This window comes from Ceratotherium simum, chromosome 36 (assembly GCF_057802395.1).
Source record: "Ceratotherium simum simum isolate JZ-2026a chromosome 36, ASM5780239v1, whole genome shotgun sequence".
Lineage (NCBI taxonomy): Eukaryota > Metazoa > Chordata > Mammalia > Perissodactyla > Rhinocerotidae > Ceratotherium > Ceratotherium simum.
The window spans coordinates 29,653,930-29,679,606 of NC_141935.1; the positions used below are offsets into that span (position 1 = coordinate 29,653,930).

Sequence of the window (25,677 nt, forward strand, 5' to 3'; positions counted from 1 at the left end):
TGAAGAAAACCTTAACATTCATCATATAGACACTCTTGTTCTTCTTAAAAGTTTTAAAGGTTGTCTTCCATTTTGCTTTGTTTTCTCTGAAATTTCAATTTCTCTAGAACAAATTTCAAACCTCAGAATTAACAGAAACTTTATGAATAGCAGTATTACTATTCTGTAGTAGTATTCTGAAGTGGTATTACTTCTCTACAGCTTACCTGAAAAACCACCTATTATGGAAAATTACAACTGTAACTGCTGTAAACTATCTGCATTAAATCTAAAAACCACTTAAACTTCATTGCTTTTTATTGTGCTTTAAACTGTTGCTCTGTTTAAACTAATGAAGTACTAAATTCAGTTACTAGGGTGATAAGAAGCAAATGTAGGGCTCCTAGGAAAATAATTTCTTCTTATTGTGGATTTATCAAGTTGAGCTAGTCTAAGGATAAAAATCTCTACATGTTGTAAGGCAAGTGAGATTTCAAGCATACGTAAGGTCTCAAAAAATACTGAAAGGATGGATCAGCATAAATAATCTCCCTGTGAGGAAGAGAACACAGAGACAGAGCAGAAGTCCTTAGAACAGTGTACTGAAATTCAAGGGGGAAATCTAAATGAGACCTCAGAAAAGGAAAATCAGAAAGGAAAGTGAAAAGCTACTGTTAGATATGGGAAACAGGTCAAATGGCTGCTCGTGGAGCCAGGGAATGGCTGCTTTTGAGGGAAGTGTCAACATGGATCAGAAGTATGGAGAAAATATGGTTTGAGGAGAAATAAACTAGGAAGGGCCACTTCACTAAGTTCACAACTTGCTAGAAATCCGGAATATCTTGAATCTGATATGCACCCTGCGTTCAAATTGTTTACGGGGCAGATAAGTACAAGACCTACTAGAGGACACAGAGCACACGTAAGAAAACAAGAAAGTCCACTGAGTCAAGATGCCTTTCCAGCTTTGGGGATTGAGGAGAGGAGTGAGGATGTTACAAGTGATCAGAAAAAGCATCCTTTTTGTTTGTTTGTTTGTTTAATAAAGAGAGTAATAACTTTTTGAGAAGACTAGTCCTAGGAACTCAAGGCAAGGGATATCATCAGTTTAGAACTCACAGGACAAGTCGTTCCTATTTTTGTAACTCTTTAAAGCTTAACAGCCCATGAAAGCAAATAAAAATTCCTACGTTTTTAGTTATCAAATGTATTCAAGGTGTTTCACCACCCATCATAGAAATTAAACAGAAAACCAAGATTATAGAACATAATACACCAAGTGAGTGGTCAAGAAAAACTGAAGGAATAAGAAAGATTTGTTATTTACATCTAACCATATAGCATTAAACCATTTTCATTTCCAGATCATCAAAGTCACATCTCCTTTAGATTAAACTGAGCCAAGAGAAGGTGAATTACAACTTAATTTTCACAACCCATTTGGATATTTCAACAAAAACTTAATAATCTCTCAGAAACATATAATTTAAACGCTGACAAAGACTGCTAACTTCATCAAGTTTCTGACACTAATGGGAAAGCCTTAGCTGATCCAGGCTTAAACCACAAAGATAGTCAATTTTGACCAGGTCCCTTATTCCTGTCTCCTTAAGCCTCTGGTAAGAACACAAGACTCACTAGTCACTGCCCCCTTATAATCCATTTTCCCCACAAGAGTCTATGCCTCTTGTCTCCTGATTTTTACTTTCTATAAAGACCCTCTTCCCAAGGCACTGCACTGCACTCGAGAATACACCTTACTTGAAATTCCTCTTCACTCTAAAGCTTTTCATAGATGGTTACCTCCTGCTTCCTTCCCTTAACTGAAATCTGGCTTTCCCCCTGAGAACACTATTTCCACTGCATTCCTTTGAAGTGGATGCTGTCCTCCTAAATTCAACATCCTGTTGAGTTCAGAGATGCAGTCTGAATTCCTCCAGTTTACTGTTGTGGCTTCTGGACCATTATCCCCCTTCAATGAAGAACATTTTACTTTTTTGAAGTTCGTGTTATCCACCTATATATAAATATAAGTATAAATAAATATATATTTACACACACACACACACGCACGCCTCTCCTAGGTTGCTGCAATCATTTTGGTCATTCTAACTTTTTGACTCAAGTTTTGGGGTTATGGTTCACAGTCTCCCTTTTCATTCAAATTCCTATTTCATCATGATTGATTTTAAATGTCTATGTAGATGATCCATATAAAAATCTAGCCTTCTCGGGGCTGGTCCAGTGGTGTAGCGGTTAAGTGCGTGCTTTGCTTCGGCGGCCTGGGCATCACAGGTTCAGATCCCGGGCTTGCACCAATGCACCGCTTCTCAAGCCATGCAGTGGCGGCATCCCATATAAAGTAGAGGAAGATGGGCACGGATGTTAGCCTAGGGCCAGTCTTCCTCAGCAAAAAAGAGGAGGATTGGCAGCAGATGTTAGCTCAGGCCTAATCTTTCTCTCTCTCCCCCCCGCCCCCCCCCACACACACCCACCCATCTAGCCTTCTCAACTCCGACAACTGAAATCCATACCAAAACCGCTCCCATTGCTAGACCTTAGCATGTGAAATTGAATCTACCTCTGGAATCTAAACCATACTATTTCTCTCTGACTACATTCCTCTATTCTTCTTGTCTCCATTATTTACAACTATTTACTAATATATTGCCTCAGCTCTTTGATAGCAGCAAGATATCTAATATTGACCCCTTCCTTTTCTCCCAAGCAACCACACCCTATCACTCTGACTTTCCTTCTGCCCCTGTATAACCCGGATCCTCCTGGCTACAACTATCCCCTTTATGCTCACAATGCTAAAATCTCTACCTTCTGCTCGGACTACACTGCTCAGCTTCATACATTTATTTCCAGCTTTCCCTTGAGTATCTCAATCTGAATGTCTCTCAGAAACCTCAAACTTATTATTTTATTCCCCAAAAGCACACCTCCTGAACCTCTATTTCATCTATTTCCATGCCAGAAATGCGACATCTTAGATTCTTTTTCTCTCCCTCACTCATTATATATAACTAGAAAGCACATCCTAACTCTTCAATCTCTCTCCTACTCCGTCTTCTTTTCTTCAAAATGATACTTGCTTCTTTAGAACTTTACCACCTCTTCCTAGATTATTTCATCTCCTAACTGCTTACACTGATTCCAATCTCCAGTTCCTGAGCAGTAATACAGAATAGCAGTTTAAAGCACAGGCGCTGGCGTCAAAAGAACTGCTCCAGCCATTTGCCAGCTGTGTGACCTCGGTAAAATGACTAATCTTTGCCTAATTATCTATAAAAAAGATCTATCTATATCACAGATTTTTCTTTGTTGTTGAGGGTTAAATGACGTAACGCATGGGAAACATTTGAAAAGGCAATATTGCCCTGCTTAAAAGCTCCTCAGTGTTCTTACTAGCTAGGGTAAAATATCTCAAGTCTTTAAAACAGCACATAATGCCCTCCAAGAGCTGGCCTCTTCTAACTCCCAACTCCTAATCTCTCAAAATGTTTGCCTTCACATTCACATCTCCTTCTACCAGACTCTAAGCCTCAAGGACACCTGCACACACATCGACCCCTCGGCATCCAGCACAGAGCCCAGCACAGAGGAGATGCCTAATAAAGGTTTGTTGAAAAGAAAATACATGCTATTTGGCCAATCTCATTTCATAAAGTATGGAGGTAGAAAAGTTTTCTTGGATAATAAAATAGCAAAAGTACTGAAGTTATAAACTTCAGACCAAATTTTAAGAAACCTACAAACTGGGTAGCTTAAAACAGAACCAAAACAAAAAAAATTCTAATTCTCAGACAATTACAAACCCACAAAATTTTGGAAAATAAGAGTATTAAAATGAAGTACTAACACTTTTTCTTTTGTTTAAGAAATACTTCCTTTCCTGCAAAAAAAACAAACAAGAAAAACCCTGTCATCAAATAAAGTCAAAATATAAAAACAATTTCAGGCCAGGCACAACGAAAAAGCATCAAGGACTCAAATCAATTTCTAACTAAAAACTAACACATGAAATGGTACAAACAAATAACTGGTATGTGTCATATACGCTTTGGGTATGAAATGGCTACTTTTCAACATTATTATTACTTCTTTTTTCTACTAAAGATCTAAGAGGAAGACAAAGACACAGAAATACATGGATACATATGCTAAGAAAAAACCAGAGAGAGAGAAAGAGTGCCACTATGTCTCAACACCATTTAAAATCTTTTTTAAAGATACTGTAGCTGAAAGATTCTTTAAAAGCCCAGTTGCATTTTGACAATCATAGTAATAAATAGTGGTTTATCCTTTGCTATGTGCCCCAAAGGATGGATGAAAACAAGTTATCTTTGATCTTCAAAACATATGCCATCATCCTCCTGGGGACTGTTCCTACATCAGTATGAAAATTAAAACATTAAAATAGTAAGTGAAATATAATTTCATTATAGTTTCTATTATGCATCAGAACAAAAAACATGTTTAGTTTAGTATGATGATGTTTCTCAAAATAGAGCAAAATTCAAGCATTTGGCGCAATTAAAAATTTTATGAAGATATAATTAGAATTTAGACATGACCTTTTTTTCAAAATGCAACTCTGTGTGTACATAGAGGTATCCAATATATTGTAACAGAAGTCTGAGCATGTTTTTCTGAATCTTAATTTTATCATCTGTACAACGGGGATGATTATACCGTTCAGAAAATTATTGAGAGGAACAACTGAAATAACATAAATGGACATTGAGAACTAGAAAGTAATATTCAAATACAAGGTACTTTTAACAGTAGTAATATTAATGTATGTTACTCAAAACAAAGAAAGTATAATTTTCATCCAATAATTACACTTTATACCTTTCATCCACGGCCAAGATTTGTTTTGCATAATGTGTCTTATGAAACATAGCATAGTCATCTTTCTACAGCAAGACAAACAAGCACAGCAAGTCTAATTAATTTGCCACAGGCTTCCAAGGTAAGTGGTAGAAGGAGAACTCAAATTCCAGAATCCCTTGTTCAATCACCTACTCTTTAATATCCAAACACACTTCTTCTCGATGACCATTCTTTAGAATACCTTTCTCAGAATGAGATAAAATAACAAAAAATACAAAACTCAAACTTATTTTTGAGTTTGTCATAAATAACAAAAACAAAACATAACAAAGTAACAAATGTCACAAACAACAAAAAAAATTAATTGTAATCAAACAGATCATATGACCTTATGGATTATTTGTTTCCTTTTTGCACTGGGTTTTAAGCTATATTATCATTAAAATATTTTTTTAAAATATCAGTAAATCTATTTATAGTTGAAATCTTTACTGGTAAGAAACTACTTAAAATTATTCAGAGACAGACATTCTAAAACCTAACAATTGGTTTCCTGTACGTTAAAAATGGAGGATTTTAAACCATAAATGCAGAATGAGTTTAAGTAAATTTTAAAAGATCTTATTTACCCATTAAAAAACAATCAAATATTAACTATTTGCACATCTAACAATTTTAATTAATTAGCACACTGACTGACCTAACCAATGTAGAACCATTTAAGCCACGTAAAGCCTTAAAAATGAAAACATAATTTCATCAACTCTAGAGCTCTAATCTTTCAAAACAAATATATTTTACATTTATATATTTGCAAACTCTCCACTTTTCTAATACTATAATCCATAAATAAGCTTAGTTCGTTTTTCAGAAATGATATAAAAACAGTACATTTTAAATGATCTATTTATTTTACTAATATACTATGAAAGATTAAATTAACAATAAATCATTTAAAGACTAGATACAATTTGTAAATATTTGTTCTTGCTTCCATACACATGATGTGTCCCTCTGCTAAGAAGAGTCCATGACTCTGTAGCATCAATTCAGACTACCCAATGACCAGCATGCCAGTCTGATCACAGACCTTTCTCAGAGACTACACTGTGTCTAGGGAAGTGCTAAAAGCAGTGAGCTGCCATCAGATAACAGGCAGAAGTATCTTTAGGGGGGGAGTCCAAGGAACAGGTCAAAACTAGGTTTCTCCTTGCCTGATCATAGAGTTTCCTCACCAACTTTATGTTCTATTTAAAAAACAAAGCATAAATAAAAGACAGTCATAAATAGGATAGATGCCCAATCAGATGTTGATGAAGTTCAAATAAAAATGTTAACTTAAATTCTGACTTCTTATAGCACGGTAATATTGGTTTCTGCTCATTAAAAATATACTGATTTTTGCTTCAAATTTCTGTTGTAAAGGCAGTATTTCAATTATGATACTTGAATCAATCTAAAGATATTTTAAAACTGTATTGCCATTGATTTCCTTTTATTTTTTTTCACTGTGGTAAAATATATAAAACATAATATTTGCCATTTTAACCATTTTAAAGTGTATGATGCAGTGGCATTAATTAAATTCACAATGTTGCACAACAATCACCACTATCTACGTCCAAAATTTTTTCATTACCCAAACAGAAACTCTCTAACTCTTAAGCAGTAACTCCCCATCCCTCCTTCGCCCAGCCACTGGTCACCACTAATCTGTTTTATGTCTCTATGAATTTGCCTGTTCTAGATATTTCATATAAGTGGAATCATATAATATTTGTCCTTTGTGTCTGGCTTACTTCACTTACCATAACGTTTTCAAGGTTCACTTATGTTGCAGCAAGTATGAGAATTGCATGCCTTTTTATAGCTCAATAATGATCCACTATATGTATATACCACATTTTGTTTATCTATTCATCTGCTGCTAGACATTTTGGTTGTCCTCATCTTTGGACTACTGTGAATGATGCTACAGTGAATCTGTTTGAGTCCTGCTTTCAATTATTTCAAGTATACACCTATGCGTGGAATTCCTGGGTCATATGGTAATTCTGTGTTCAGCTTTTTGAGGAATCGTTAAACTGTTTTCCACAGCAACGTACAAGAATTTTAGTTTCTCTACAGCCTCACCAACACTTATTTTCCTTTTTTTTTTTTTCATCATAGTCATCCTAGTAGATGTCAAGTGGTATCTCATTATGGTTTTGATTTGTATTTCTTTATGACAAATGATGTTGAGCATCTTTTCATGTGCTTATTGGCCATTTTTATATCTTCTTTGGAGAAATGTCTAGTTAAGTCTTTTGTCCATTTTTTAAGTGGGCTGGTTTGTCTTTTTGTTTGTTGAGTTGTAGGAGGTCTTTATATACTCTGGATATTAAACCCTTATAAGATATACATTATGCAAATATTTCCCCCAATTCTGTGAGTTATCTTTTCACTGTCTTGAAGTGTCCTTAGAAGTACAAGTTTTCAATTGTGATGAAGTCCAATTTACCTACTTTTCCTTTAGTTGCTTGTGCTGTTGGTGTCACATCTAAGAATCTGCTGCCAAATCCAAGGTCATGAATATTTATCCCTATGCTTTCTTTTAAGAGTTTTATGACTTTAGTTCTTATACTTAAGTCATTGATCTATTCTGAGTTAATTTTTGTATATGGTCTGAGGCAGGGGTCCAACTTCATTCTTTTAGCATGTGAAAATCTGGTTGTCTCAGATTCATCTGTTGAAGAGACTACTCTTTCTCCCATTGAATGGACTTGGCACCCTTGTCAAAAATCAACTGGCCATTGTAGTAGTTTCCTAGGGCTGACATAACAAAGTACCACAAACTGGGTGGCTTAAAACAACACAAGTTTATTCTCTCACAGTTCTGGACTCTAGAAGTCCAAAATGAAGGTGATGGCAGGGCCGTATTTCCTCCAAAACTTCTAGGGGAGGATCCTTCTTTGCCTCTTCCAGCTTCTGGTATTTCTCCAGCCCCAGGTATTCCTTGGCTCCAGCAGCATAGCTCCCATCTCTGCTTCTATCTTTACATGGCTGGCTTCTCTCTGTGTGGGTCTTTTCCTTTCCTTATAAGGACATCACCAAGTCACATTCAATCAGAGTCCATCCTAACAACTTCATCTTAACTTGATTATATCCTCAAAGACTCTATTTCCAAATAAGGTCACATTTACAGGTATGGGAGATTAGGACTTCAATATATCTTTTTGGGGGACACAATTCAAACCATAACAGCCATAGATAAATGAGTTTATTTCCAGACTCTCCATTCTATTCCATTTGTCTGTATGTTTACCCTTACGCCAGTATCACTAGCTTTGTAATAAATTTTGAAATTAAGAAGTGTGAGTTTTCCAATGTTATTCTTCTTTTCCAAGATTGCTTTTGCCATTTTTTATTTTGCCAAACTTCGCCGAACTCTTCAGAAACAAAGAATTTTTCATCAGTCTTCATTATGGGTCACATTTTCCTGCTTTTTTACAAGCTTGATAATTTTTTATTGGATACCAGACTCTGAATTTTACCTTTTTGGGTATTGGATATTTCTGTATTCCTATAAATATTCTTGAGCTTTGTTCTGGGACACAGTTAAGGTACTTGAAAACAATGTGATCCTTTTGGGTATTGTTTTTAGGATTTAGATGAGAGTGGAACTCAGTCTAGGGTTAATTACTCCCTACTGCTGAGGGGCAAAGACCAACACCCTGTGAATCACGAGGTCTTCCATCTAGCTGTTAGCAACAGCGCCATTCCTGACCCTGCTAGTGCTGGGCACTGTTAACTCCAATCCTTCTGAGTGCCTTTTTCCCCGCCTTTTGGTAGTTTCTTCACATATGTGTGACTAGTACTCAGAAGAGTACATACTCAATGGTGATCCTCTACAGAGTTCTTTCTCTGTGTAGATTTTTCCACTCTGCTACTGTGTCCCGTGAACTGGAACCACCTTGGTCTCCTTGGACTCTCAGCCTCCTCCCTCCACTTCATAAATTGTCAGACAACTTCCACTTGTTACACACAGTCCAGGACACAGACACCTTACCAGTCATATCTCTTAATAGTCCTTATCTCCATGTAAGGAGAGACGTATCCTGTAAGCTCCTAAACAGCCATTCCCACGTTTCTGTCATACTGCTCTGCTGGTTGATACAAATGCCACGTGGAAAGCACCTCTTCCACGTGGCATTCCACCAACCTAAGATATGGTCCAGTTCCAAGAGGCCTATAGCCAAACAGAATCATTACTGCCTTTTCTCAGTTGCCCCACTCACCACACCATCTCACTGAGGAGCCCAGAAAATCTCTGTACTATTCTATTTCTCTTACTGAACTTGTTTAATTAAGGTGTCATTGTCTCAAAATTATAAAATAAGTTCTCTAATTTTAAAGTAAACATGTAATAAACACACGCAAATTTGATTCTTCTAGGGAAAATGCAGGGTTTCTCATTTTCAGCGCTACTGATATTCTGGGTCAGATGATTCTCTGTTGTGTGTGTTGGGGGGCAGGGAGAAGTATGCTGCACAATAGGATGTCGAGCAGCACCTCTGGCCTCTTGGCCTCTACCTACTAGATGTCAGCAGCAACCACCTCTAGCTCCCCACCATATGTAACAACCAAAATGTCTCCAGATGTTGCCAAAAGTTCTTTGTGGGGAGGGAGGCAGGATCGCCCAGTTGAGAACCACTGGGCTAACAGAACAAACATTTCTACTCTAAGTATTTGTTTATAGTTTTTAACCAAAAAAATAAAGGGAGCAAGGGGATGAAAATTTATTCTAGATTGCCAGGACCTATTAAAATAACTAAATCCTCAAAAATCTGGAGATCCATTTTTCTGCTAATTACCTTATTCAAAGATATATTAAAAGTATCTTGTAAGAGTAACTCCTTTATACATGATTCAGTAAATACCAATGATCTTTTAATTATGCTCAAACTACTGGAAGGTATCATAATGAACATCTCTAAAAGAAGCAGTGAAACTAATTTCAGTAACACTGAAGTACCCACAATTAAATTCAGTTTTACTTCATGCTATGCTAATTTTATGAATTATTTACATGTCTTATTTTAAAAACATATAATGTGAAACTTCTTACGAATAAAATTCTCTATGCTGAGCTCTCATTTTTCAATATATAATTCCCAAGACTTAGAACTTCTTTTTAATGATTCAAGGGGGAGAAAATTAATTAAACTGGTAGTTACAACTAAAAGAGGGAGAGCAAGAAAGTTCAAATCTAGGTAGGGCTGTTCTCCAAAGGAGAAGAAAAGTATTTTGTACCAATTCCAGATTTTGAGTAGACACATACAGAAGGCTGATGTTATTACCTGCAACATGAGCTCACAGTCATCTCTTCCAACAAAAATCATTTCTCGTGGCAGCCTGTGGCGAGTGCCTCCACTGCTGACCAAAAACCAGGATGTTACGCTCATTTTCTGCTTAGCTTCTAAGTCTCTGGAAAAGCTACGTCATCCTACAGAGAGATATTCAGAAAAACACACATTCAGATATTTTTAGCTTTAGCATCCATTCACCAAACCCTCTAAGTAGGCCTAAGAATAGAACTGCATTCAACATTTACCCTGACTAAATAAATAGTCCACAGGTCCCTGGAAATGACATATCTACCAAATTCTCATCAGTAAAGTAAGTCCACAGACTCGGCCAAGAGTTCAATGAAAAAGGAAGACATTAAGCAATTAAGCAGGTAGTCAGCTAATAAACATTCCCCATCTTCCTGAAAGTCTTTGGGCATAGCCTATAAAGGTCTCTAATCTTCAGGTAGATGATCACATCAGTACCATGTTAACCTCGGTCAACACGAGCAATATTGTACAAATAAATGTCTCACTTACAGATGATCTGAGACAGACAGACTAAATCCAAATGAGTATATTTGATATCTGACTAAGAACTAACAATGGAACCAAAGAAATTGCTTCCTCGTCTACCAAAGCGTCTACTAGACCACTGAACACACTTTTAAAAACATGCAATTTCAATTTCTCTGTCCTCACATGTACTTTACTTTCTTAATACATTTTTCTAGAGCAGCATTTCTTAAACTCTTTGTTCTTGGGACCTTTTTACACACAAAAAAAAAGGACCTTAAAGAGAATTTTGTTTACATGGGTTATATATATTAATATTTACCACATGAGAAATGAAAACTGAGAAACTGGTATTTATTAATTTGTTTAAAATAATCAATAAATCAATTTCATGTAAAAATAACTAACATTTTAATAAAAATTAAGTATATTTCCAAAACAAAAATAATTAGTGAGAAGAGTAGTACTATGTTACATTTTAAAAAATCTCTTTAATGTCTGGCTTAGAGGATTTTCATTCAATCTGTTTCCATATATTGTTTAACTTGAAATATTTAAGGAAGACCTGGTTTCATTCAGATAAAAAGTTGGAAAAGGGAAATTTATTTTAATAGTCTTTTCAAATAACTGTAGATAGTTTTCTTTGATACTACATCAAAACTTCACAAAAGTGGGAGTTTCTTGAAAGTTACTTACAATACATAATCTGAAACTTTTCATACTATGTTACATGAAAATCCATCTTGTACTTTGAACGTATTTCATAACATCACACATTGGTCATTTAGAAAATATTGGTTCCCTGAGTCACACAGATCTTCAAAATGACGACACATTTCACTATACTATTTAAAAACATCACATTCATTAATTTCATCACCCTTCTCATCAGAAACATCTGTAAGTACTGTGCAGCTGTTAAGCTCAGGGTGGCAGAATCAAATTTCCTAATTTTCTCTTGAAAGCTCAAATTTTATTGGCAAAAAAATACCGTCAATTCTTTTCCTCAAAGTGACAGGCTCACTTTGTCTACCAAATCCTCAAGCTTACCTGTCATTGCTTCAAGTAAAAATGGTGTCCTAGGAGAGAAGTGGCTAGTTCAGCTCACAACTCAAACAAGAACACAAAGGCTCTTCCCTGAGACAGCCACGGTACTTCAGTACACAGCACAGGTGCTTGCTGTGTGCTTCTATTTAGTCGTACAGAATACGAAAAAGATGTGACTCCAAGGTCAAGATTAAACAAAATTAATCATTGTTACCACTTCGTCAAGGACAAAGTGAAACTGGCTTTTTTCCTTAACTGCAAGTGCATGGCAGTGAAGAATACAATTACTATAAGTACAGTTCAGTGCCAACGCCTTGATCTATGCGAAGGAGCCAGCAGCTTTATCCATTACTGTTTTTGTACTATGAGTTCAAATGTCACTACAATAAAAAAGGCAAATAATGTTTTGATATTATTATGAAAACAGTTTTGACCTTGTGACCCTTGAAATGGCTTCAGAGACTCCCAGAGGCCTGTGGACTGAGCCTCAAGAACTATTGTCCTAGTGGACGTGGCTATGTCATTAAGAGCATCAACTCCGGAGTCAGACAGATTGACAGATAAGAGGCTGACTCCTGGTTCCACCACTTTTTATTCTGCATGACCTTGGGCAAGTTATTTATCCATGTCCTTTAGTTTCCTCTTCTGCAAAATGAGGAGAATGATAGTAGCTACCCAAGAGTTTTTCTTATGAATCAAAAGACTACTACTTATATTTTTTCCATGAACTGGTATAGTCTGATACAACTCAATTAGAAGCAAACTATACCACAGTGAAATGAAACATTCTGCAATAAGAAATATATCCATACATTAAAGCAAACTCCTGTAAAATGTAGAATTTTGTGTTAAGGTAAAAATCATATATATTATAAATTTATCTACACATACACGAAACAATGAGTTTCACCAAAACAGGTAGATAATTTTCTGTAAAGCTAAAACAATGAACTCTTACTCCCTTCTCAGCTTATCTAATTGATATGGTCGCTTTATCTAGATCTTTAAACCTTCTTTTCACCTAACTCCTTGATGCAGATGCTGCCTTAGTCTTCCATCTGTCCACTCTCTGTCAAATTGGTTTCTAGTATTTCATTATGTACATCCTGACCAAAAATTTTACCCAAGAAAAACCTCCAATCTAAATACAGTATATAATTTACATACTGCCTTTTCAAGGAAGAACAATTTTAAAATATGACATTAATAGGCAGATCAATAGCTAACACTTATTTAAGCAAACTGGAAAAAAAACACTACAGTAAGACATGTTAAAAGGAAATCAAATTAGCCTAAATACAGTAAACTAAAACACCAAAGCCAAACATGGGCAACAAGAACAGTTTGTTAACATTTTCAAAATCTGTAGCATGTAAGCATTAATTCATATGCTACAATGTTTTAAGTATTTAGACAATATCAGGCATAATTATACAATACATAAATATGTAATATATAACTCCACAATATAAACATAGAATAGCTATATAAAAATAATATAAAGTAAAAATAATGGCTTTTTACATATTTTGTTTTGAGTTTCAGTGAGGCTTACAAGGTAACTAAAGGGCCAGCTCCAATGGCCTAGTGGTTCAAGTTCAGCGTGCTCTGCTTCAGCACCCTGGGTTCCGTTCCCAGGCACAGAACCACACCACTCATCTGTCAGTGGCCATGATGTGGCAGAGGTTCACATTAAAAAAAACAAAGAGGAAGGTTGGCAACGGATGTTAGCTCAGGGTGAATCTTCATCTTCATCAGCGAAAAAAAAAAAGGTAACTAGGGGCCGGCCCAGTGGCATAGCAGTTAAGTTCATGTATTCCTCTTCGGCAGCCTGGGGTTTACCAGTTCGGATCCTCAGCACAGACCTACACACCACTCATCAAGCCATGCTGAGGTGGCGTCCTAGATAGAAGAGCTACAACTCTACAACTATGATATACAACTATGTACTGGGGCTTTGCGGAGAAAAAAGAAAAAGAGGTAGGTTGGCAACAGATGTTAGCACAGAGCCAATCTTCCTCAAAAAAAAAAGGTAACTAAAAGAACATGTATTTTCTGAAAAACAAAAATAAAACACATAAGCCTCAAGATGAGGAGTATTTTTTTATTTACTGGGGTGGGGCAATGACCTTGAGTCCCCTTCCATCTTCTCTACAATGGGAGGGAACAAGATTTAACATAAAGCTACTGTCTCAGTTTTTATATGGGACTCTCTCCCTATCTAACACAGCTTTCTCACTGATCCCTCAGTTTCAATATCCTTTTCCTACTCACTGAGTAATACTGACACTAGCACATGGATAAAACTAAAGCCTGGTTGGGAGCTTCCTCAATGGCCAAGGCATAGGCTTCAGCTCAGGTTCCCCTAAAGGGCAGAAAAAGGGGCCTTTGGGTTTGCCAACTGTACAGAATACGTCCAAAGTCTTGACCAGATGTGACAGCAGTTCCATTCCTTTGCAGATTTTCTGGATTAGCCAAGAAGATGTGTTTTGGAGTAGACTTTGAATTGAAACCCCAGTCCCTCGTGCTTTCCAAGTGACTCCAAAAAAAATACATGTTTCTGCACTTCAGGTATCCTATCAGTAAGTTAAAAAAAGAAGAAAAAAAAAAAACGAGAAGAGAGTACCTAAAAATAAAATGAAATATAAATATGGTATTTTATAGTACTTGGCACATGGGAGGCACTCAATTAATGATCATTTCCTTTTCTCCCTCTCCTCATAATCTTTTCTGCCAAATAATAACCTAAGGTCATAACTTGAGACTGGAAAGATATCAACCAACAATAAACTATATTGAATATCTTCTATATCAGTGCTCTAAAAGTATTCATTTAAAGCAATATTTTAGGGTAAAAATGTGACAATATAATATGGCTTACTTATAAAATTAAAACTGCTATAATCTTTTTTTCATACTTATTTCAATTCTAAAGCCTTAAATTTAATAGATTACTGATTAAAATTCTTATAACTCGTTCTCAAAGCATGAATAGTTTTCAGGTCATACTGGGGAATCTAAAGTCTGAACAGAATAGAGGATCATTGAGTTTTGCAAGGATTACAGCCCCAGGCCTTCTTACATATTCAAATACTACCACAAACTACAACCTTTGCCCTGTGACTTTGCTATTACTCCAATTAGAGGTAGGGTATAATTTCCCACTCTATAACTCTGGGTTCTGCCTCATGTCTTGTTTTGGGCAATGGAATGATGTTAGTAGATGCGACGCAAGCAGAGGTTAAAATGTGCTTGGGCAATTGGGCTTGCTCTCTTGCATCTCTGTCATCAGCAAAAAAAGAACATGCCCTGGCTAGTCTACTGGTTCAAGGTAAACGAGAGACATGTGGAACAGAGAGGGACTTAACATACAACTTGAAGCCAGGCCCTCAGTACATCATCCAATCCCTAGCTGAACAACAGATATATGAGCAAGAATAAAAATGATTGTTGTTTGAAGCCATTGAGAGATGTGGGGTGATTTGCTTCACCACAGACTATAACGTACAAAAAGTGAGTATAATTTACCAAAATATAATATCTTTTAAAAAGAACATTCACAATCCAATACATACACTTGAATATTTTTAGAAATGATACACAAATGGAATTTTTGTTGAAGTTGTCCCTTTTTTCATTTACTCTTTTCATGATGGTAGCACTTATTTGTATAATTAAACGTAAAGCAGCTATATATTACAGAACTACAAATTGTAGGTAAGGGCAGCTCTCAGCTTATTTTAACAAAGAATCCAACAACTAGAGAATTGAGCAATGGAAAAAGATGCAAGCTCACTTTTTCTTGGGGAACAAGGTCAACATCTATAGTTCAGTTTTTGCCCTCTAGAACAGTTCAGTTTATCCACAGGAGAATCCTCCAATCTCCCCCAAAAGGGGGCAATAAACACACAGCTGATGTTGTAAGAGCTGAGCCAAGAAGGAGTGATTGGGGAGATCTTATCATTCTATTTGCAGAGTTTCTATGTATTAACCTCTTTGGCTAAGCACATAGCCCTTTACTGTAACCATGACAGGCCAATCTGTACTGGCCCTATTGTGTCAAGCAGAATGTTGTATCAAAAGTTATTTTGCAGGGATAACAAGAAACTACTGCAAGTCATTTAGCTGGAACATGCTCAGAAGATGGAAACCTTGTCCTCAGATGACCTTGAGCTGCCTAGGAACCAAAAGCTCCCTAACTATGGAACTCAATGTGAACAGAAAGCAGAATGGTGAACCTGACGAGAAGCGAGGAGTCCCTCGATTTGTAACACACTGGACTTATAATATTTACACTTCCACCTTCCAATCAGATTCACCCAAGTTAACATTTTGTATAACCTATAATCACTCCCAATCCCAACTCCTTAGAAGTCTGTTTACCTTTCAGCTCAGAGAGACAGATTTGAGCCTTGTCTCTTGCCTCCTTGCTGGTCAGCCATACAATAAAGATCTTTCCTCTCTCAAAATCCAGTGCTACAGAAGCCGGTGCTATTGGCTTCTTCACACATTGGGCAGCGAGGCTTCACTCGGTAACATTACCCCATCGTGACAGAGCCTGATGGTCACATGTTTGGAGTCTCTCTGATTTAATAATTCCAGATAATAAATCTCTACTCTCCTGTAGGAATAGGGGTTTGGGCAGTGGGCCCGAAGTGCTCTTTATCTGGACTTAGAACGGATCTTCCCATTTTAGGTCCATACCTGGTCCCTGCCTTCCAAGATACCTGGCATCTCAAGTTCCTGAGCCCTTTCAAGATTCCATGAGAATTCATTTGTTTCTTTATGACTACCTAGCACGCACATAAGTTTCACTTTCTTCCTCCAACAGCTCCCTCTCTTCCAGAACTTTCTCAATTTCTTTCTTCCCAAGTGGTATCGTCTTATTCTTTTTTTCTTAGTGAGATTTTGGAAAGAAACAGAGAAAACTCCAGGGGTTCCATTCACTATATATCTTGTTTAATTTTTTAAAAGAAAGAAATCAAAGTGAAACCATTCCTAGACAATACTTTAGTCACTTGAAGCTTTTCCTTCTTCTGTTAAATTACATGCAGGTAGATAAATGTCCTAAAGATCTTGATTTGATGAATGCCAAAACATAAAAGTCTATAACTTTCTAAGCCTAGAACTTATTTTAATACATGATTTTAAAATAAAACAAAGGAGAGCCAAAATTGAATAGCCATCCAGAACATAATAAAATATCTCAACAACCATGTACTATCCCAATTTTCATTAAGAGTGTCATAATAGTTTTTTCCTTTATTTCTTTTTTGCAGATTAATTCAAGAATTTTAGATACTCTAAAACAAGTGAACTCCCAATAATATCTGCTCTCCATATTTGTAGTTCAGCTATTTCATTCTCATTCTAATGCACTGGAATTTCAGTTTCGAGACTATTAATATTGCAAGCACCAGCTATGATTCCAAATAAAGTAAATGTAAGGGGCAAATGTCTCCACAGTCAAGTTAATCTAACCCTGGATATGATCCCAAATAGTCACTGGAGCAAGGAGTATAGTGTAGCTCATCATACAACATTATATGCTAATATGTTTCCTTACTCTCAGAAGAAATGGCTAAGAGAATACCCTTGGTAGCTTCATGAAGTTGGAAAGAAGCTAAAATAAGGAAAACTAAGAGATCAGTTCAAAAACTTGGGTTTTATGAGAAGTACTGTGAAATACATTGTTCATTATTTACTCTGCTCCTATCAGGCACAATTTTAGGAGCTGACAATAAAGCAATGAACAAAACCTCCTTACCTTCCCAGATCTACCATTCTAATAAAATAACATATAAATATATTAAGATATGTCATAATTCTCCCCAGCTTAACCCTTACCGTAGTAAGAAATCCTATAAAAGCTATGTAAGGATATCATGGAAAATGGGGAATCCATTCCAACACCTAAAGAACTACTGACCTCCTAACAACTGTCTAAAGTAACTATTCTGATACTCTGGTGTCAAGTCAATGAGGTTGGTAAATTTCAGTCTTTTGCAGGTAGCAGCTAGCATCCCCCATTCCCCATTCCAAGAGATGCAAGAAGCAGCCTGGGGACATCCTCCTGCATCTCTGGTGTGGCTTGCTGGAGCCAGGATATGCAATAAAGACACTGTCTTCCAAATATCCAGTTGTGTGCTCTGATTGCTGCTTTTGACCACTGAGCCTTTATGCTGGCCACCAGTGCTTCAACTACCATGGGATGAAGCAGCTTTCAAGGAACTTAAAGAGACAATGTGTGTTTGTTGGTTGGTTTTCTGTCCCCTTTTGAGAGCCAAGTATTTAAGGAAATCTTTATCAGGTCACTGGCTGACCAGAGAGATGACAGAACAGAAATTTCAGTACCCATAATACAAGAAACACACACCTTGCAAAAACAGTTTGGAAAAGTAAAGAGCAGTTGGCTTCAGCCTTCGATAAGAAAGATTCAGCAATCCCTGAAAAGTGGGATAATTAGATTTCCAGATTTACCACAACATGCTTAAAATGTCCAGTTTCTCTCTCTCTCTTCTCTTTTCTCTTTCTCTATGTATGTGTCTCTGTGTGTATATATACACACATATATATACACACACACACATACCTGTAGGAAAGCCAATTTACAGGAAATATATTTATACATACATATATATTTATATATACACACACACACGCAGATACATACATGAAAGCGTATCTAAAGGCAAACAGAATTTGACAGAAACCATCCCTGAGGAAGCCCTGACATTGTGATTATTAATCAAAGATGTTAAACCAACTCTCATAAATGTGTTAAATGACAAATAACTAAGGGAAATCAGCAAAATGATGTATGAGGGGAGAAAACAGCATTAATAAGGAGATAGAAATTATATAAAATGCAAAACTCACGAGAGGGGTTCAACATCAGATTTGAAAAGGTGGAAGACAGGATAAGGGAACTTGAAGATAAGACAATTGAAATTATCCAGTGTGAGGATTATAAAGAAAAAAGAATAAAGTAAAATTAACGGAGCCTGAGAGACCTGTGAGATATCATCACACATTAAAGGAGTCTCAGAAGAAGAGACTAAGGGAAAGAAAAAATATTTGAAAAAATAAAGGCAAAAAACTTCCAAAATCTGAGGAAAGGCATAAATATACACATCCAAGAACCTCAATAAACTTCAAGCAGGACGAACTCGCACAGATCTAAACTGAGACACGTCATACTCCAACCCACCAAGATCAAAAGAAAAAGACAATTTGAAAACAGCAAGACAAGAGGCTTGTCATGCACAAGGGATACTCATAAGATTAACAGCTGATTTCTCCTCATAAGCCATGAAGGCCTGAAGGCAGTGGGATGGCATATTTAAAGTCCTGAAAGAAAAAAACTGTCAACCAAGAATCCTATATCTGACAAAACCATCTTCCAAGAATGAATCACAATTAAGACATTTCCAGTTAAACAAAAGCTAACAGAGTTCATTACCAGTAGACTGGCCTACAAGAAACACAAAAGAGAGACTTTCAGGCTGAAACAAAAGGATACTAGACAGTAACTGAAAATCATAAGATAAAATAAAGAATATTTTGGTAAAAATAAGTATATAGATAAATATAAATCCAGTATTACTGTACTTTTGATGTGGTTTATAACTTCTTTTTCCAGTATAATTTAATAGGCAAATACAGAAAACATTATAAATCTATGTTAATGTGAATACAATATATAAAAATGTAACCTATGACAATTACAATATTAAGGATGAGGGATGGAGATGTATAGGAGCAGAGCGTTTGTATACTCTTGCGATTAAATTGGTATTATTCAAACTAGGTTATTATAAGTTTAAGATCTTAATTGTAATCCTCAAGGTAACCACTAAGAAAATAACTAAAAAATATATAGAAAGGGGCCTGCCCAATGGCGTAGTGGTTAAGTTCGCATGCTCTGCTGGGGTTCGCAGGTTCGGATCCTGGGGGCGGACCTACACACATCAAACCATGCTGTGTTGGCATCCCACAAGCAAAACAGAGAAAGATGGGCACAGGTGTTAACTCAGGGCTAATATTCCTCAGCAAAAAGAAGAAGACTGGCAAGGGATGTTAGCTCAGGGTCAATCTTCTTCACCAAAAAAAAAAAAAAATTATATATATAGAGAGAGAGAAAGGCAAGAAGAAGGGAATCAAAATGACACATTACGAAAATCAACTGAATACAAAAAAAGAGGTATTAGTGGAAGAACTGAAGAACAAAAAAAAACATAAAATACAGAAAATAAATAGATAACGGACTGAAGTAAATCCTTCAGAAATCACATTAAACATAAATGGATTCAACTCTCTGATTAAAATGCAGAAAAAGGCAGGTTAGATAAAATAATAAGATCCATTTATGTTATCTTCAAGAGAGTCTGTAAATATAAGGATGCAAAGAGGTTGAAAGTAAAAGGAAGAAAAAAGATATTCTATGTAAATAATAACCAAAAGAAAGCTGAGGTAGCTCTACTAGGGTCAGTCAAAATAGACTTTAAATCAAAAAAGGCTGCAAGAGACAAAGGACATTATATATTGATAAAAGGTTCAATACAGCAAGATATAAAACATATAACATACGCAACACATACGTACCTCACAACTGAGCCCCAAAATATCTGAAGCAAAAAAGGACTAAATTAAAAGGAGAGATAGACAGCTGAACAATAACAGTTGAAAACTTCAGTACTCCAGTTTAAACAATGAAAAACACAACCAGACATAAGATTAATAAGAAAATAGAGGACTTGACAAGTCTATAAACCAATTTGACCTAACAGACATATACACAACACTCCACTCAACTACAGCAGAATCACATTTTTCTCAAGTGCACACAGAACATTCACTAGGATAGACCATTATGTTAGGCCTAAAACATAAGTCTTAATAAATTTTAAAAAATTGAAATCTTACAAAACAACTTTCCCAATCACAATGGAATGAAATTAGAAATCAGGAACAGAAGGAAAACTGGGCAATTCTCAATATGTGGAAATTAAACAACACACTCTTTAACAACCAATGAGTAAAAGAAGCAATCATAAGAGTATTGGAAAATACAATGAGACAAATAAAAACAAAAAGACAACATACCAAAACTTGTGGCATATAGCAAAAGCAGTGCTAAGAGGGAAATTTATAGCTGTAAATGTATACATTAAAAAAGAAAGATATCAAATCAATAACCAAAGAGTATACCTTAAGAAACTAGAAAAACAGCAAACTAAACCCAAAGCTAGCTGAAGGAAGAAAATAATAAAGATTAGTGTGAAGATAAATAAGAGAATAGAAAAATAGAGAAAAATCAATGAAATAGAAGTTCTTTCTTTGACAGATCAACAAATATGACAAACTTTTGGCTAGACTGACTAATAAAAAGAGAGAGAAGACTCAAATCACTAAAATCAGAAATAAAAATGGTGACATTATGACTTCTGAGAAATAAAAAGGACTATATGAGAATACTATGAACAAGTGTATGCCAAAAAATTGGATGATCTAGATGAAACGGACAAACTCCTGGAAACACACAACCTACCACAGTTGAATCACGAAGATATAGAAAACTGGAATAGACTATAACTAATAAGAAGACTGAATCAGTAATCAAAACATCCCAACAAAGAACAGCCAAAGACCAGATGGCTTGCTTCACTGGTGAATTTTACCTAACATTTTGAAAAGGAATTAACACCAAGCCTTCTTAAATTCTTCCGAAAAATTGAAGAGGAGAGAAGACAACTTAATTCGTTCTATGAGGTCAGCATTACCTGATACCAAACGTAGACATAGACACTATGAGAAAAGAAGACTACACCAATATCTTATATTGATACAACGATCTTCAACAAAATACTGGCAAACCAAATTCAGCAGCATATTAAAAGGATTATAAACCATGGTCATGTGGGATTTATTCCTGGAATGAAAGGATGGTTCAACATATGAAAATCAGTGTAACAGACTGTATTAATAGAATGAAGGAAAAAAAACCTACATGATCATCTCAAGTGATGCAGAAAAACATTTGACAATATTCAACATCTTTTCATGACAAAAACAATCAATAATCTAGGAACAGAACAAATTTCCTGAACGTGATGAAGCCAATTATGAAAAGCCCACAGCTAACATCATACTCAACAATGAAAGACTGAAACCTTTGCCCCTAAAATCAGAAACAAGACAAGAATGCCTGCTTTCACCATTTCTATTTAATGCAGTACTGGAAGTCCAAACCAGAGTAATTAGGTAAGAAAGAGAAATTAAAGGCATCAAAATTGGAATGAGAGAAGTAAAATATCTCTGTCCAAAGATGACATAATCTTATATGTAGAAAACTCTACCAAAAAAACAAAAACCCACAACTGTTAGAGCTACTAAATAAATTCAGAAAAGTTGCAGGATATAAAATTAAGTCAAAAATCAGTTGCATTTCTGTTTACTAGCAATGAACAATCTGAAAAGGAAATTAAGAAAAAATTCCATAACCCCATCAAAAAGAATAAAATACGTTAGGAATAAATATAACCAAGATGACTTAAGACTTGTGCACTGAAAAATAACAAAAAACTGCTGAAAGAAACTAAAGAAGACCTAAATAAATGGAAAGACACCCTGTCTTCATGGATTTGAAGACAAGACTACCCAAAGCAGTCTACAGATTCAATGTAATCCTTATCAAAACCCCAAAAGCATTGTTTGAAGAAACAGAAAAATGCATCCTAAAATTTATATGGAATCTCAAGGGATCCCAGAGAGCCAAAACAATCTGGAAATGAAAAGCAAAGCTGAAGGACTCACCTTTCCTGATTTTAAAACTTCCTACAAAGTTACAGTAATTAAAACAGTGTGGTGCTGGCATAAAAACAGATATATACACCAATGGAATAGAATAGAGAGCCCAGAAATAAACTTTCACATATATGGGCTATTGATTTTTCAACAAGGGTGCCAAGACCACTTAATGAGAAAAAGAGAGTCTGTTCAACAAATAGTACTGGGAAAACTGGACATCCACATGCAAAAGAATGAAGTTGGACTCTTACCTAACACCATACACAAAAGTTAACTCAAAATGGATCAAAGATCTAAACATAAGAACTAAAAGTATATCAAACTGTTAGAATTAAAAAAATGGAAAATTTGTATGATCTTGTATTTGGTAATGGTTTCTTTAAGATGACACCAAAGCACAAGCAACAAAAGAAAAACAGATAAATTGGACTTTATCAAAATTGAAAACTTTTGTGCATCAAAGGACACTACCAAGAGAGTGAAAAGAATGAGAGAAAATATTTCCAAATCATTTGATAAGTGATTAATATTCAGAATATTAATCATTAGGGAGATGCAAATTGAAACCACAATGAGATACCACCATTAGGATGGCTATTATCAAAAAACAAAAATAAATGTTGGTGAGGACGTGGAGAAACCGAAACCCTTGTGCATTGCTGGTGGGGATGTACAAAGGTGCAGCCATTCTGGTTTCTCAAAAGCTAAAGACAGAATTTCCATATCATCCAGCAATTTCACTCCTAGGTATATACTCAAAAGAACCGAAAAGTATGGCCTCAGATACTTGTACACCAATGTTCATTGCAGCATTACTCACAATAGCCAAAAGGTGGAAACAAACCAAGTGTCCATCAACAGATGAATAAACAAAATATGATACATACATACACTGGAATACTATTCAGTCATAAAAACAAATGAAATTCTGACACATGCTACGACATGGATGAACCTTGAACATATTATGCTAAGTGAAATAAGCTAGACACAAAAGGGCAAATACTGTACGATCCACTTATATGACGCAGCTAAAATAGGCAAATTCATTTGGAGAGAAAGTAGAATAGAGGCAGAAGGGGCTGTGGGGAGAGAGGAATGGGAAGTTCTTGTTTAATAGGTCAGAGTTTCTGTTTGGGATGATAAAAAAGTTCTAGAAATAGATAGCGGTATCACTTACAAATTGTGAATGTAATTAATGTCACTGAATTGTACACCTAAAAATGATTAAGATGATAAATTTTATGTTATGGATACTTTACCATGATTTTCAAAAAAAATGTAATTGGAAAAGAAAAGCCACTCAAGCCCTCCCTCTGCCTGATTTCTGTTTTTAAATTGGAGATATAGTAAAACCTTACACTCACGTGCACTTAACAATTTGGATCTAAGAAACGCGTCATTAGGTGATTTCATTGTTGTGCGAACATCATAGGAGGTACTTACACAAACCTAGATCATATAACCAACTACAAACCTAGGCTATACGGAACTAATCTTATCGGACCACTGTCATATGTGCAGTTCGTCATTGACCAAAACATTGTTATGTGGCACATGACTGTATTTTGTTTAGTTTTGTATTTGTTTTTTCTGTCTTAGAACAAGCTATTTTGGACATTCACATTTTCCACAGAACTGAGAGTTTTTCCCTTAAAGCAGGGATTGGCTAACTTTGGCCTTCTGCCTATTTTTGTGAATAAAGTTTTACTGGAACACAGACATAGCTTTTGCACTACAACAGCCAAGTTGAGTAGTGTAACAGACCATATAGCCTACAAAGCCTAAAATATTTACTTTCTGGCCCTTTATAGAAAAAGTTGGCCACCCCTGCCTTAAAGTATCAAAACCAGTTTTTAGTTTTACCATTTTAGTTGAAAATATTTTAAAATATATTTTAAATTTACCTACTTTTACAACTCAAAATATTCAATATTATATTTAACTCTTTATTAGTACTTCATGATTATCACTATCATCAATTATTAAACTATGCTGTAAAACAGTGATTTCCTCAGAATTTATTAAGGAATATGGATCTGTCCTAATACTATCTAGTTCTAACTTTCTGAGATCCTAAACTCACATTCTTTATGTTTTTTCTGTCTTCTCCCTTTTTATCAGTAGTCATTTTTCATTATAATAGCCTCACTCCCTCCTGCAAGGCCTTGAAAATAATATAAGTAAGTATATTTCGACTACACTCAAAACGAACAAACAGAATCGGCATGAGAGCTCCTATGAATGAACTACAGTCATGTGTTGCTTAACGATAGGGATACTTCTGAGAAATGCATCGTTAGGCGATTTCATCATCTTGCAAACATCACAGAGAGCACGTACACAACCTAGATGATATGAGCTACTACACACCTAGCTATATGGTACTAATCTTATGGGACCACTGTAGTATATGTGGCCCATTGTTGACTGAAACCTCATTATGTGATGCACGACTGTACATATATTTTCATTTATAGGCTTTGAAACATAAATTTTGTCACTTTGAAGGCTTTATTTTTGGATCTTTAGTTGGTAGGCAGCAGAATTCTACAGGTGAGATACTATTGTAAAAGCAAGTGTCGCCCTTCCAAATTAAATATTACAGTTCTTTGAATGTAAATAAAGGAATGTGACACACCCAAGGTACTACTATTTACTATCTCATATAATAGAAGAATTTTATCTAACAAGGAATTTAAGAGACTAAAAGATTAAGCCCAAAAACTTACTAGTAAAGTTTCAGAGATTCGACCATATGGCATATGTTGACCCATTAATCATGAAACATATAATTAACATGTGTATGGCTTAAGTGTACATTTAACAAGCTTAACAGATTCAGGGTCCTAAGAGTCTTATACATAATTCTGAAAAATCAACAAAATTCTAAATATATGTGTGTGTTTGGAGTATGAGAGAATAGGTAAGAGCCTTAATTACAAATAGTAAAATTTCCAGGAAATCTCACTTAAGAATTACAAACATCAAAGCCTACTATTGAGGGCCGGCCGCGTGGCTTAGCGGTTGGGTGTGCGCGCTCCGCTGCTGGCGGCCTGGGTTCGGATCCCGGGCGCACACCTACACACCGCTTCTCAGGCCATGCTGGGGCTGCGTCCCACATACAGCAGCTAGAAGGATGTGCAACTATGAC

At 35.7% G+C, this 25,677-nt stretch overlaps 1 protein-coding gene across 15 annotated transcripts in view; it reads right to left on the bottom strand.

Moving 5' to 3' along the window:
* CEP170 (centrosomal protein 170) overlaps window positions 1-25,677 on the bottom strand; it is a 134,939-nt gene that overhangs the window by 88,681 nt on the left and 20,581 nt on the right. For 14 of the 15 annotated variants that reach the window (XM_087424473.1, XM_087424477.1, XM_087424485.1 and 11 more), the window contains exon 2: window positions 10,164-10,309. The exons of the other annotated variant lie outside the window; for it this stretch is intronic. In XM_087424473.1, coding sequence (XP_087280599.1) covers window positions 10,164-10,268 — 105 coding nt within the window. In that variant the 5' untranslated portion in view covers window positions 10,269-10,309. The remainder of the gene's footprint in view (window positions 1-10,163; window positions 10,310-25,677) is intronic. 15 annotated transcript variants of the gene reach the window in all.